Consider the following 15,394-nt stretch of genomic DNA (forward strand, 5'->3'; position numbering starts at 1 on the left):
CCGGACAGGTAGGATCAGCAGAAAGCTTTTTGAGGTGGGGTACATAAGGTAGTGCTTGAGGAGAGAGGGGAAAGATCTAGTGATGAAAGAGTGATTGCAGAAATCGGCCAATGCTGGAGTGAGGGTGTCAATCTCATTCTTGATGGTTCTGGAGGAGCAGGGGAGCACCTGTTTGGATGACACTTTCGTAGATCGGACTTGTCTAGAAACATTGTCAGCTGTTATCAGAGAGAAAGACGAGAAAGGCGGAGGAGAGGGAGATACGGCCGGAGAGGGGCCGAGAGAGTTAGAGGGAGAGGAGGAGGAGGAGGAGAGTGCGGACAGGATGTCCTGGGTTTTCGTGGTGAAGTGAGAAGCCAGAGCGGTACAGAGGTACTGGATGGGAACAGGAGAGGTAGAGACTGCAGAAGGATTGGCAAGCTCCTTGAAGATTTGAAAGAGTTCAGCTGTGTTGTTAGAGGCCACAGAGACACAGGCTTGGATGTGGGCTCTCTTCTTGGACAGGGCAGACAGTCTATATTCCCATCGGAGCAGGCGGCAGGCCATTTTGTCAGAGCCTATCCCTGAAGACCTCCACTTCATTTCAGCCACCCTGCACTTGCGTTTCAGGGCGTTGAGGTCAGAGTTATACCAAGAGTTGCACTTGGAGGTAAGCTTCAGATGGATTCTCATGACGGGGCAAGGATGTCCAGTGTATTGAAGATAGAAAGATGCAGGCTAGAAAGGGGTATGTCTGAGTGGGAGTCAGCCACAGAAGTAGGAGGAGCAGAAAAGGTAGAGGCAAAGGCATCCACTGACACACGCTTCATGGGTCGAATGACCGAGAAGGTAGGTGGCAGTGTTGGGGTGGTCTTTGCCTGAGGGATATAGAGTTTCAGGTGAGAGGAAAGCAAAAGGTGGTCAGCCCAAGAGAGAGGAGTGGTGAGAGGGTTAGAGAGGGGGATGTCTGAGGAGATTTGAACATCCAAAGTGTGTCTGGCAGAGTGTGTTGGATCAGAAGGTAGTATGGAGTGAGAGAGAGTGTCACAGAGAGTGTGGAAGTGCAAAGATGAGGAATTAGAAGCATCCAGATGGATGTTGAGGTCTCCAAGGAGGAGAAGCTGAGAGTTAGAGGGAAGGAGAGAAGTGAAGAGGTCAGTTCGCTCTGAGAGGAAGAGGGACGTCTGGCCAGGTGGCCTGTAGATGGTGGCTATAGTCAGAGAGAGGCCAGGAGACATTGAGAGCCTGCAGACCAGGCATTCAGAGGAGAAGTAGGCTTGCATAGGAATAATAGATGCAGGGACGCACTCCAGAAAGATCAGAGCTACTCCACCTATGGGGTGGTTGGATCTGGGTTCAGTGAGGATCTTGTAGCCATCAGGGAGGAGAGAGTCAAACCTTGTGACAGAGCTGTCCGTGAACCATGTCTCGGTGAGAGGGAGGACATCCAGGTCTAGTTTTTCGAGGAGGTAAGAGATGTCAGTGGAGTGTTTGACAGCAGAGTGAGACTTGAGAGTAGCAACTTGGAGCAAGTTGCCACATTTGAAAGACTTCTGTGGTGGGGTGCAGGCTTGAGATACACCCAGCGGAAGTGGTAGAGGAGCCCAAGGGTGGGGGTAGGTGGTATCAGGAAATGGCATAGTAGCCAGAGAGGAGGAAGGAGGTGCCTGGGAACCTCCGGAAGAACGGGGAGGCAGAGGAGCCAAAAAGGTTCCAGTAGGAGTAGCAGGAGAGGGAAGGAAGTTGAAAAGACGCCGGGGACGCCTATCAAAAAAGAGGAGATTGGGCCGAGAGGCCCGAGACCAAGACGGTGACATTCAGACACACATTAATGATGGTCTTAGAGGAATGGAAAGAGGCCAAGTGTGTGGGAAAGTAGAAGGAGGAGGGAGCAAAGTGAGAAGAAGAGACGCACAGCGTAATGCAAGATGCATGGGAAAGTAAGAGGAGGAGGGAGCAAAGTGAGAAGGAGAGACGCACAGCTCAGTGCTTTTCAATGCAGTGTGTGTGGGAAAGTAAGAGGAGGAGGAAACAAAGTGAGAAGGAGCGGCGCACAGCTGGGGGAAAGCTGAGTCTCCATCAATGCCACCTGGCCTGAATGCAGTATAACCAGAGAATGGCTCCCCAGCCATCACTGCTTGCATTTGTTGTTGAAACCAGCTAACTGGGGAGTAGAAAGAGAACAATCCTTCATCACATTGTCTAACCTCAACAACCCCTGCAGTGCATGTTATCTTCTGACACAGAGGAATCAACATATCCAGTGGTTGAAGAAAGATGACCCAATGTCTGAGGATATGCATTGAAAAGGCACTGGAATACAAAGACGCTCCGCGTCTGGTGGAATACTTGAGATTGCAAACTGTTACCCGTCTCTGAATTCATTAATCAATAAGCCTCAAAAATCTTTTTTTCTCACACATGATAAAACCAAGAGATAGCCTGCAACATCACTGCGCTGAACGTCTTCCCTGGAATAGTCATGAGCGCATAGCATGATATGGCGGCAATGGCTAGTGATATCATGTCATATGCTAAGCCCACATTCTCACTTAATGAAGAGATTTCCTTGAAATCTGCTTATTCGTTTGATGCTCAAAGGAACAGTGATGTAAAGATAGTTGTATTGAATGAGTACAGGAGAAAAGTGGTGTCTGTTTATGCTGAAAGCTATATGATAACCCTCATAAGGCCTTTTCATGTCAACATGAATGACTAAACAGCTTTCTACTGAAGAAAGGCATCTTCAGAAGACTACTACGTTAAAGGTGCGTTCTTCCAGTCCTTTACCCATAAAATTAGACACCCAAAGACTTGTATTAGAGGCCATAGCCTCGAACCTTACATGTTTTAATTTAAGCTCCAACATCTATTCTATCTGCTTCTGTATAATGTCCATAGTGTCTGAATAATCCTATTTTGAGTGTGGAATAAAAATAATGCAAGTCTTTCAAGAAAGAGTGTGCAGCCTAACTAGCATAGTCTCAAAATCTGAAAGCAAGACTACTTCCATCAAAAGCATTTTTCAAGTCTTATTTCACATCATCAGCTGAGAACAAAGGGGCTCATTCCAATTATGCCGGTATCCTGGCGGTAGAGCCGCCATGATACCGGCATCTGGTACATACCTTTACCGGCTCCTGGATTACGGAACAGTGTGAATTACCATTCATAAACTCAATGAGGGGATTTGCCGTCCGGTGGCAGTAATGAGGGCTTTTTTGGCCGGTAGGGCACTTGGCTTACCTCCAGCATTTAGCTGGAGGTAATCTGGTGCCCCACTGGCACTCCCGTAGTCGGGCGGTCCGGTAAGGTGCCGGTATACTCGGATACTAGCAGTTTTTTACCGGACCGCCCAACTCGGAATGAGGCCCAAAGTGTGGACCCCTGGATATAGCAGAGCGGGTCCACTTGTACTGAGGACATCAAGATGGCATCAAAACTTTCTAAGCTGTACATATGATTATGATATTTTGGAATTTACTCATTCTCCAAATTCTCCCATTTTCTCAATAACATTATGTTAATGTCATTATCCAATGGCAGGCAGGATGGTTTGCACATTTAGTATTGATTCTGAAAATGGAAGGTTAACCCTCAAAGATTGGATAAACACAGATGACACCTTCTTTGAAACATATTCTCCCCGTGCATCAGAACTCTACTTCTGTTCCTGCTCATTGAGGAAAATGAATACCCTCCCTTTGAGTTTTCTTCTTCTACGTATGAAGCAGTATTTTCTTGATATGCTTAATTTGAAAATGAGATACCTGCATAGACTGTGAGACCACACGTGCCCGCAATATGCCACCATAGCAGGCTGGCTCTTTTGTTAGTCATTTTCTTTCTACCATCGCTCGTGCCATTAGGACTACAGTGAAGCAAAAGCCATACACCAACAGGCAAACCAGATGTAAACACTGTATGCACCCGCCCCATTCTGAGTGTCCACAGCAGCATTTACAAACCCTCCCTTCCTAGTAAAAGGTTGTCAGAAATCCTTGTGAGCCTTGCCCAGGACCTCTGAAGGGCTACTCTCATTCCATCCAGGAGCAGTAATTGGAGGACGGGGGGGGAGCTTGGATAGGATAGAGGGATGGTAGATGCCTCGAGTGCCAGGCCCTGCCAAAGAAGCCCAGATGCACTTTCCATTTTTACACTGGGTTGATCCTTTGTTGTCTACAGTACGCCTGCATTCTTGTGTGTGTCTGTATATCCTTTGTTGGCTATAGTATGTATTGGGATGGTCAGGAAGGATCCCCACAATCACGAGGTGTTCATGTTGCGCGCGCCATTTTGATGACTGGGGGTAGCGGCGAACTCGCCCCAATGTTGCAATTTCATATTTATCGAGTGTAGTTAATTGTGGATGGGATAAATTACTTTTAGTGTTACTTTTTGTTAGAACTGATACATATCAGATTTGCATGCACGCAGAAAGGTAGAATGTTAAAACTGCAAATGTAACATGAATGCAATCTACACACGGAGTGCTCTGAAGTACATGGAAACTGGGAGACGGAGAGGGTTTTAATGCGCACGCAGAGGGGGGCCAGTCCTGAAATCACACGGTAAAGAAGGAATAATATTTATAAGGACTTTAATAAGGAGTTTAATATAAATCTGCATGTAGTGGAGTTTTGTAAAATTATTTGCAGTTACATGATGAATTTTTGTTTACTGGGTAATTCTGGTTTCGCTGGCTTGGGGGTTGACTGAGGAATAATGAGTCATCCAGTAGACGGTCAGCCTGCGAACAGGATACAGTAGTTTATGGCTTAACAGTTCTGCAAGGAACAGATGTAATCGTGCCCACTTCATTGACGTCATGCAGAGGAATATGGCCATTTGCTTGTGCAGGCAATAAAGATTGGGCCGAGGCCGTGCTGTCCTGTGTTCAATTGTTTTCTTAGGATGAAACTAGAGGCTATACGTGCTGGACTGGTAGTAGCATAAATTAGAATGGCTTAAGTTGAGCCAACAAATCACGGCGGATGAGACAGCATCTGTAGTTCAAAGAGATACTGTTTTCTCAGCTTTTTCCTCATGTTGCTAAGAAATCCATGCAGGCATGTGCAATCACACTTTAGGTTAAAAGGCTTTAGGCCAGTTGATGCTAGTAATAAATTATGTTTGTATGTGAATATTTTATTATATTATGATGTCACCATCTACCACGCACTAATCCCCAGCAAATTGTGGACTTCGAATATGAACTGAAGATGGTAGTAAAGATTGTTGATGACCAATGAGAAGAGAAGAAACAGAGAAATATGGAACTTGTGTGAGGGTTGGGTGGTAATAAAATATCTGGGTGTGATTCAACTGTTGCTAGAATGTAAACAAAGTATCAATTTATGTGGTTAGTTGAGACTTGGGTTAGTTTGTGTCTCAATACGAACCTTTCGCTCCGGTTCCCACCACTTAGGATATGCATTGGGGTTTATTCCCTACTGGACTTTCCTTCCGAACCTTATGCTACAGTGCTGCAGTGAATTGGGAGGGTTAAAACCCTATTTTCCAAGCTACTTCCCTTCCGGATCATACCAGGTTTTTTGCAGCCAGCATGCAGCTTTAATCAAATGACTATGCTTCCCAGAAAGCCTGGCCCACTGTTTCATCTTCACCCTTGCAGGTCAAGGTTGGGTGGAGGATAAGAAACACCTGTGACTGGCAGGTGCAGCAAGCAGCCCACCTGAGGCGTGTGCTCGTTAAGCAGCTTTAAAAGGCTCAGTTTGCTTCAGTCCAGCGCTGGTCATTGATGCAGTGTTCCTGTTTGTGACTGGTCCCTTGTTCCTGGTTCTTAGCTTAGTGTCTAGTTCCTAGTTTCTATTTTCTTGTTCCTTTTCCCTGGATTTTTAATTTAATGTGCTTATTAGTGACTTCTGCTTCCTGGATTCCCTTTCTGTCTTCCTCTGTTTTGCAGGCAGCACTTCCCAGTGCTTTTCTTTTTCTGTGCAGCCCAGTTTGCCTGTGTTCTATATTTCTTTTACTTTTCCCTATTTTGCTGTGAAACCTTGATATTTTAGTCTTTCCTCGTTTATAGATTTAGCATTTTGCCTTTTTTCCCTGGATGTGAGGGGGAGGGGTGTTTGCCTTTGTAATTTTTGTTTTCCTGCTCCTGTTCCTTTACTTTCTCTTGGAATTTATTTCAGGTTATCCCTTGCACTTCCCAATTTGTTTCCTATTGATTATTAGGTGTGTTGTGGTAGCTTGCTCCTGTGTGAATACCTATGTTTTCCTCACTGTTCTGTAACCACTAGTCCTACTTGCCCCTTGTCACGAGTCTTATGCATTAAGTTATCCTCCCATTGCTGTTATAGCCTTTCTGGGTCCCTGTTTGATCAGCAGGGTTCGTGGGCTATGCTGGCATTTCAGGTGGTATTTCTCGTCCTCGTGAGTATTCTCTTTAAGTTACCATATACAATATCAAGAAGGGTTTTAACTCACAGATCCTGTCGTTGCTTGTCCTGTATGTGGGCTTAGCGCTGTCAGTACCTGTAACAGCAATTGTGGGTTAGGCGCTTGCCGACTTTCTTTGTAATCATAAGAAGCTTCTAAGTGCTTATCCCACATCCCTTTTCATATATTTGGTTAGCTTAGGGGCAACGTGCTCACCTTGGAAGCAGACGACACAGAGAAACACAAGTTTTATCCCCACCTCCACGCTTAGAAACCTCTGGGTATTAAGCGCGTTATAAATAACCTATTATATCATCACGCTCTACTTGCACATCCTGGGTTTTAGTGTACATGTTTCTTGGTTGCTGAGTGTATGTTGTTTGACTCAAAGCTATTCACTGTGTGATCTTGTGCACATTTCCCTTGCCATATTCACTGCCTTTGTCCTCTCTTGACAGTTTGGTCCTACAGTACCATCTAACTGCTCCCCAGACAATTGTACAATAAACTTGCTTTACGTATAAAACATGCACTCGCTACTCATGTGGGGGACCCAGTTTGGGGGTCCACTCGCATAAATTTGGCGACCACAGTGGAACGCCGGGCCTCCTCCCACTATAGTGCCCAGTGTAAGTTCTAAATCTAGGTGTATTCACTCAGTGCAAGGTTTTGTCCAAAATTGTTTTCCCCCCAATATTAAACACCATGCCACACACTGCCCAGATCAGTGCTGCACGCTGCACTCCAGAAACATAATGAATAACCTACCTAGTAAAGTAAACCCCTCCCTTCTTTCTCCACCCACCTGCCCTCTCTACCCTCCCCATCTTACATGCAACCTCCTCTCCCCATCACACTCAGTGAAATGCTCACCTACCCCCAAATCCTTCCCCTCAGCCACTCCTCCAAAATCAGAGCTGTACGTGGGTGATCTAGAATCGAAAACATTGGCCTCTAAAGCTAGCCTCCCATCTCTCCTCTCCAGCCCCCCACCCAACTACTCCCCCCCACACACACCCCACCTTGTCTCTGCTTCTGGCTCTACCCACATCTCCCTCACAACCTCCTCCTATCACTAACTCACACTTCCCATCCATAAGTGCAGCAAAGTACCCCTGTCCAACACATCAATCTCAACAGCCCCCTCACTCTCACCCACACCCTTCTAGCCCCCAAAACCCCAAAAGGGCTATGATCTCATCCACCTCAGGACTCACAACCCCCACTCCTCTCCACTGCTCCATCCGAGATCCCAAACATTGCCCCCTCCCTATTCACGACCAACTATCCCCTCCCACCCCAACCCTGGCCTAGCTCTCTTCCCCTCTCCCCCTAAGCCCCCAACCCCCCAGTTGCCCACCTACCCCTCATGCCCTCCTCTGAAAGGCCCAAACTTTCCTCTGCCACCTCCACACTCCTCGCCCCCTGCCCTCTCCTGTCCCACAACAACACACCTCGTGACCCTAGCCCAGTCAGACCCTCTTTTAAAAAAATGAAAGAATGTTATCAGACCCTTCACTCACCGCTCTTCTCCACCAGCACACACACCGGCCCCTGTTTTTATCCGTAAAGCACCCCCGCCACCCGGAAACCGAACCTGCCCTCTTGCATACTCATCAACGTCAGGTGAGTCTTCAAAAACAAATGTAACATCTTGGACTTTGTTTCAGACAAAAACCTGGACATCCTCTTCATCACAGAGACCCGGTCCACTGATGATTATGAACCTACTGCTCACAAGGCCTTCCCCTCAGGGCACAACCTGATTGTACAGAATAGATCCAGCATAGGAGGAGGGTTGGCCATCCTCAACAAATACCATATCCAAGTCCTACTCAAGAACAACGTAGCCTGCAGCACTGATTGTGAATCACTGCTCGTAAAGTTTCAACTCTCCCTCTCTATCACCCACAGATCTACTCCTATACAATCTCCATGGCTACAACAGGAATTGTGTAGGATCCCTCAGTGACGCCCCATCAACCACCTTAATTCAGCATCCTTCTCGCACCATATTAGGATATTTCAAAATCTGGTTCAGTAATCCCTCAAACCCCATGACCCGCTCCCTCAGTGATCACCTAGAAGCCCTCAACTTGACACAACTCATATCTCTCCCCACCACTTCCGCAGGCCACACCCTCAATGTTGTATTCAGCACCTCAAATCAGATATCCATATTATCCCCATGCTCTAATCTGTACAGATACTACACAACCTTCTTCTCCCTTCTGTCCTCCCCACTAGCCTTTTACCGGATCACCAGCCAACCCTCTTCAACCCCTCCCGAATCCCTCTCTGGAATAAAGTCACCAATTCCCTCCTATACTCACTCCCAGCGCTCTCACTCCAGGAAGGTCCTCTGCCCATTGAACATTTCGATCATTGGCTCTCCAGCGCCCTCACCCACGTCACTCCAATAAGATGTACCTCTCAGAGACCGGGCCCCAACCCCAAGTGGTACACAACTCACCTCAAATGTATCAAAACCCTTAAGCACTGACTGGAGCAGACTTGGAGAACCAACCCCAAAACTCAAAACAAAACCTCGCTGGCTAGACTGACAAGGACCTACCGGTCAGAAATTAGGAAAGGGAAAAAGACCTTCGTCAGGAACCAATTTTTCAACTCCCGTAACGCTATCCAGGAACTGCACAGAATCATTACATAATTCAAAATGCCAGGCTGCTCAAGCCCTCCCTTCCTAACTCGCAATATCTCTGCGTTGCCCTGTATGAACACTTTCACAATATTGCTATCGGTAGACACTGTGCCATCCTTTCAAAACTAGCATTGACACCCCCTACCCGTTTCTGTTCTCCACCGACCTTAGCCCTACCCCCTCTATGCCAGTCTTCTCCTCCTTCTCCCCATCTCACACACTGAGTTCCACAAGCTTGTAGTGAAAAGCCGCCCATCAGGCTTCCCTGGAGACCCCTGTCCCCCTGTTCTTTCAAAAACGTACTTGCAACAACATGTGCAGGTAGCATATCATGGTCAATCATTAACCAAACCCTCTCCTCAGATATCTTCTTGAAGGCCTTCAAAACTTCTTATGTCAAACCTCTCCTCAAAAAACCCTCTCTCTACCCTACCTCCCCCACAACTACCGTCCTATTTCCAACACCTGCTTCATTGCCAAACTCGTAGACCGCACTGCATATAAACAGCTCGGCCTATTCACAGAAACCAACAAACTTCTTGACCCAGCCCAAACAGGCTTCAGACCTCTCAGAGGAACTGAGTCCTCTCTAGTGTTAGTTTGGGATGACTTAAAAAGAACAGCAGACTCGGAAGGATGTGCAGCACTCATCCATCTCGACCTGTCTGCCACCTTTGACACCATTGACCACACATACTCACAGTCAGGCTACACTCCTTAGGGATCATAGACTCTGCTCTAACATGGATCTCCTCTATCAAATCAAACCGCTCCCTGCCCGCTTTCACCTCCCTCTCTCGCCCTGTGCTGAAAGGGGACCTGTATGGAGCCTCCCTGTTTCCCCTCCTCTGTAGAATATACATTTAGTTTGATACCATAACGATGTATGTTGGCCTAAGCACATCTACATTGCACCACATTGAGACACTGGCTAAACAACCATCTTGTTTTTCACCATCTTGGCTACATTGCCCAATTCCCTGCTCATTTCGCTCATAACGCAGCAGGAGACTGCTCCATGAACCTTTCTGACACTCCTGCACAGGAATGCACTAACTGCTGAACTTGTTGTTTTTCTTTCACTACAGAACCTTGAAGCCCTCGCAGAAGCGTAGCTAATCTGTGAGTTAGGTGCCTTCCTTTTTGACTATGTTTTTCCTCTCTGCTGTTAATTATAATAATGTGCATCAGAAACCTGCTCCTCTGGAGAAACTGTATTGCTAAGCAGAAATGCAGACTGACCTTAGGCTCCAGGAGCAACATAGATAAGTAGCGCAAAGAATGTTACCTTGTACCAGAGAACAAGATATACTCCCACACTCCGCTTTGCCCTGTTCCCAGACAGTAAATTGATGACGTGGGGTATGGAAATATGTGCATATATGTTACTATGGCAATTTCGTCCACGTTGACAGGTCATGAACCCTATCACATGAAGGGGTAGAGCAAGACTGCTGTTTGCTATCCAGGGTATATATGTGGCTCTTCCCCATGAATCGCTCTCTCAATCTTCGCAGTGTTTGTATGCATGCATCACGAGGTGCTGAGACCCATTTGTACAAATTTAAATAAACGTTGTTCTTTGAACTCGTGACTGGTGTGTTTCCATTCCTTTGCAATAGCCTCTCTTTGGACTAACACCTCTTCAATATCTAAGCCCACTCCCTGCACTCATCCAATCTCATAACATCAGCTGCTTCAACTATGCAGACGACACCCAGATCATCCTCAAGATCCCAAAGTCGCCAGCCTCTCCCCACCCTGATCTCTACCCCAGCCTTTCTGATATCGACCACTGGATGACAATCAACTACCTCCTCCTGAACCCTGGCAAAAAAGGAAATCCTATTAAGCAACACATCCACTCTCCTTCCCCAACCTATCCCCTGGCCACTCTCGCTAGGACCTGCCCCTGCAACATCTACTTCTGTAAAATAATCTCAGATGCAAGCTGGACTCAAATCTATCCCTCTCCCACCACATCAACTCTCTGTCCAGAACCTGCTTCTCACATCTATGCATCCTCAGGCAAATCGTCCCGTACCTCACCTAACCACACTCAATCTCTGCTATCATTGCCATCATTCTCTCCCGCATAGACTATGCAAACTCCCTTTAATTAGACGCTCTAGCATTCCAGCTTAGGAAACTCCAACGATTCTGAAAAGTTGCTGCTCATCTCCTTGGCCTCTCACCTACAGAACATATTAGCTCCTCATTTATAGTGCTACACTGGCTCCCTATCGGCCGACTGACTACCTTTAGAGCCGTGTGCATCACTCACCGTTCCCTCCACAACCTCAGACCTGAAATCCCCCAGGATAAACACTCACAGTATTAACCCACCAGGAACCTTAGATCTGGTTCTGCTCTTCTCCTCATTATCCCTCATTACAACTCCACCTGATTTGGAGGATCCTTATTCTCCATCCACACCCCTTCCATCTGGAACTCGCTTCCACTCCACATCTGACTCATTGATAACTATGTTTCATTCAGAAAATCCTTCAAAACTTGTCTATTCCCTAGGCAACCTGAAACCCTATTCCCCACTCTTATTCCTATCGCCACGGCCTCATTCGCAAACATCAACCTCTCTCACATCTAAACACCAACAAATCACGTGTGCACACATCTAAAGGTGGATGCCGGCTGCGGTCACGGCGGACTGCCCTACACAAAACAATACACAGACAAGCCTCTTGTACATAAACTCACAGGCAGATGCTGGCCATTGTTGTGGTGTCCCGCCCAACACACTCAATCCGCAGACCAATCAGTGTAAAAAAGCACACATCAGCCCACCTGGCTTCCTTCAATCTGACTGATGAGCTCATGCTACCTTTATACAGCTCTTGACAGTCAGATGGCAGCCAATACTTCACTAAAGAAATGTATCGGGATAACCGCCCAAAGCGCAGAATATGCATATTCCCGTACATTACACCTCGCCTCGGCTGAACACATAGAGGACCCATACTGATAGCCCATCTCCAGTCAAAGATATCAGGGTATTTCTGATAAGGTGCTAGGAATGTTCTTGAAATTGGAATCACAAGTACAAGGAAGACAGCCTGTCTATTACGGTTACAAGATATGTTAGGCCAGTATGTCCTGTTCCAATCTAGAGATAATGCAGCCTTTACAGATGACCTAAGCACCAACTACTCCAAAGACAAAGGCACATTAAAAACTGTGAAGCCTAGCACATGTACGGCTCTAGAAGAGACTACGATGATTAGCACATGTGTTTCAATTGGAGGATCTGTGAAGGTTAGAAGGATTGAAGGATGTGCAATGTGCTGCACCCGGACAGATCTGGGATTGAACACTTTGGGCGGCAACTTCTAATGTTAGCCTATCAGTTGCGCTCTGAAATATATGATGGTAACTGCAATTAGAAGATCTATAAGTTAGCCACTGTAACTCATAATGATATATGCAGGTATCGTTGATACTGCACTAGAAGATGCATGATGTTAACCTATTATGGAACTTAGAAGATATAGAGTAAGAGTATAAGGGTAGCCTGTCTATTGTGCTAGAAAATCTCGCGCTTAGAGGACTTTGAGGGTAGGCTGTCTATAGTGCCTAGAAGAGCATATGAGGGTAGCTTGTCTTTTTCACACAGACGAGCTGTTCACACAGCAAGATCACAGATAAGCTCCATCTGAGCTCCAGGTATGTGTGATGCACCACATTGGTGGACATCTGCCGCAGGCATGGATATCCATCCACACACATTAGAATACTGCGACAATCTATGACAAATTTGGTGTAGCTGGACAAGTCTTTTGCACTAGCACACTCTCATGACATCCCTCAGCACCCATCCACATGCCTGACCTCTTGGGCTGCTTACTGGAGCCTACCTAGCCCACCTAATTCCTAATCTTGGCCGAATGCGCAGATGCATTCTAAGCCTTTCTAAGAATGTTCCCATACCTGGACTTCCGTCCCAAGGGCGTTCCCACCACAAGCGTGTTGAGGCCATACAATTCGGAAATATAAATGACTACTACTTCTACTTGTAATTGGGTAGCCCAAAAGTATAAGAATATTAAGTTTAACTGTGCAAGCTCCTTAGACGTTATATGAGCTTGAAGAAGTCTTGCGAGGCCACAACGTACATGCAGATTGTATAGAGGAGAGGACATAGAAACAGTAAAAAATATATTACCAGTATGTGATAGCCTGAGTGAGATTTGGAGACCATTTGTTCTGAGATATGACAAGCATTTAGGGAAGTGCCTAGATGAGACGAGTGGGACATGTCAGATGAGCTATGGGACTTTCTCGATGGAAATGATACAAATTTGATATATCCTTGGACACAATTTTGGTGTTTGTTCGAAAGCATTATGGATAAAATAGAATTTTAAACAGCTTTGTTTATTTTTAAGTAGTTTTAAGGGTGCTCTTTTTGTACTATTTTTGTATTGATTAATTGATTGTTGTATCGACTGTATTTTTTAAATGGGCAAAGGAGTATAAAAAGCCTTACGTGCTATATTGTACTAAATAAATATAAATTAAGAGTAGAACAGTCTTGAAAATTGACTCTGAGGAAAGAATTAAATTAAGGTTTGTTTTAAATTCTCACCTCCTCCTAGTCAGAGACATAGACAAATCTCCACTCATATTGGGATTACATTTTTTTTAAATTTCGTTCATTTAAGCTTATGGCCCAAATTGCACCTTGATTCGCCATTCAACCTCACTCAAAAATCAGGACAAAAGTAATTAATATCACCCCCAAGAACAATATTGTCATTGTTTTGCTCTAGAAACCTCAGACAAGATATTATCTGAATTATTTTGATGGCTAGCAGTTCATCAGATTGGGAGAATACCTGTATAGCTGGTATGTTGAGTTTGGTAGCCCCTGCTATTAGTAGGCCACCCAACCACATAATTAACTGAGATAATAACTCACATTTCACCAGCGTCACTGTGAGAAGAACAAGCCACATCAGGAGCAACGTGATGATCAGGGGCCAGAACCTCACAACCAAACGTTTAGCACGCCAGCAATGTCCAACCAGTCCAAGCCGCCTAACATCTGCAAAAAATCAATAGGGTTATCTGAAGACTTCACATGTAATTAGCACCTGGGAAGCGAGCACAACAAATTCATTTGCTTGAAACATGTGTAATGCACTGTTGGAAAATTTGGATGCAACAATTGACAGTAACCGTAAGGAAACTTAGAAGCGATGGCTAGAGTTATCAGCTTCCCTGGAAGTGCACAAGGCATAGCAGAAGGGAACTAATTATGGCTTTGATAAAGCACAAATAGAGAGAACAAGGATGTAATTCCACCAAAATACCAGGGTTAGCGGAAGTGACATCACACGACCCTTGACCTCTAATGACATCACAGGAAGGGATGTCATTTGACCGTGCCCCCAAGTGACATCACAGGAAGTGATGGCACACAACCTTCAGATGCGTCTAAGGCCCGTGGTGTCAGGCGCTCTCATTTCAGCCAGATATAAGAACCGAGGCACAGAAGGAGATTTGTCCAGGATCACACATTTGGGGAATGCCATTTTCCCAATTCGATGTGAAGCCTATATGTAAAACATACATAATGCAGTCCTTGTAAAAGTGTAACCAAAATCTCTACCATAGGCTACAGCTAGTGTATGTAACATCTATAGATCAATGGACACAGAAGTACTTGTAGTCTGTGGCATTAATGTGTTAAACAAGCCAAAAAAGCACTGACCTGAGGAGGCGTGTTTTGTCTGTTTACCCACGAACAAAATGCTGCACAAGCAAGGAGAAGAAGCTTGTACGAGTGTACGAGTGTAAGCTAAGGCCATTTGTCTCCGTGTGCATTAATCTTTAAGTTATGTGACAAGAAACCACATGTTGTCCACCACAACCCAGAGCTGAACATAACACTTTAATGTCTGAGACTTTGATACATGGCTCTTTTTCAATCTTTTTTAACAGGATGAGGTGTGGGGAGAGGAGGGTCTGCACTTCCCTCAAGAGTGGATCTCAATGCATCTACGATTTTCAGAGCTCTATGTGCGAAGTGCGTTTTCAATGACGCCCCACCCCATGGCTCTCTAACTTCTGAGACTCCATGTCCAATACTTATTTTCCTAAACAGTGTTGTACCAGAGCAGTGTCCTCGTTGAGTTTGTGACCTCTCTCAACCATCCACATCACACTTGAATGCGTTTAAGCTAAGCAGAGCCCAATCAGTGGCGTAGCACAACATTCCCCACCCCCCTGTGAGCCATGCTCAGGGCCTCCCCGCCCCCAACCTCCTAAACAAAGGACAGGGCATGCCATACGCCGGGCTGGCCTGGACCCTGACTTGTGTGCAATATCCAT

The 15,394-nt window shown here is 45.8% G+C and overlaps 1 protein-coding gene across 5 annotated transcripts in view; it reads right to left on the reverse strand.

Moving 5' to 3' along the window:
* Window positions 1–15,394, reverse strand: part of LOC138447676 (CD209 antigen-like protein C) — a 298,894-nt gene that overhangs the window by 154,399 nt on the left and 129,101 nt on the right. For 4 of the 5 annotated variants that reach the window (XM_069603939.1, XM_069603936.1, XM_069603935.1 and 1 more), the window contains exon 3: window positions 13,980–14,105. The exons of the other annotated variant lie outside the window; for it this stretch is intronic. In XM_069603939.1, the coding sequence (XP_069460040.1) occupies window positions 13,980–14,105 (126 nt within the window). The remainder of the gene's footprint in view (window positions 1–13,979; window positions 14,106–15,394) is intronic. 5 annotated transcript variants of the gene reach the window in all.

This window comes from Ambystoma mexicanum, chromosome 3q, assembly GCF_040938575.1.
Source record: "Ambystoma mexicanum isolate Mex_15411 chromosome 3q, UKY_AmexF1_1, whole genome shotgun sequence".
Lineage (NCBI taxonomy): Eukaryota > Metazoa > Chordata > Amphibia > Caudata > Ambystomatidae > Ambystoma > Ambystoma mexicanum.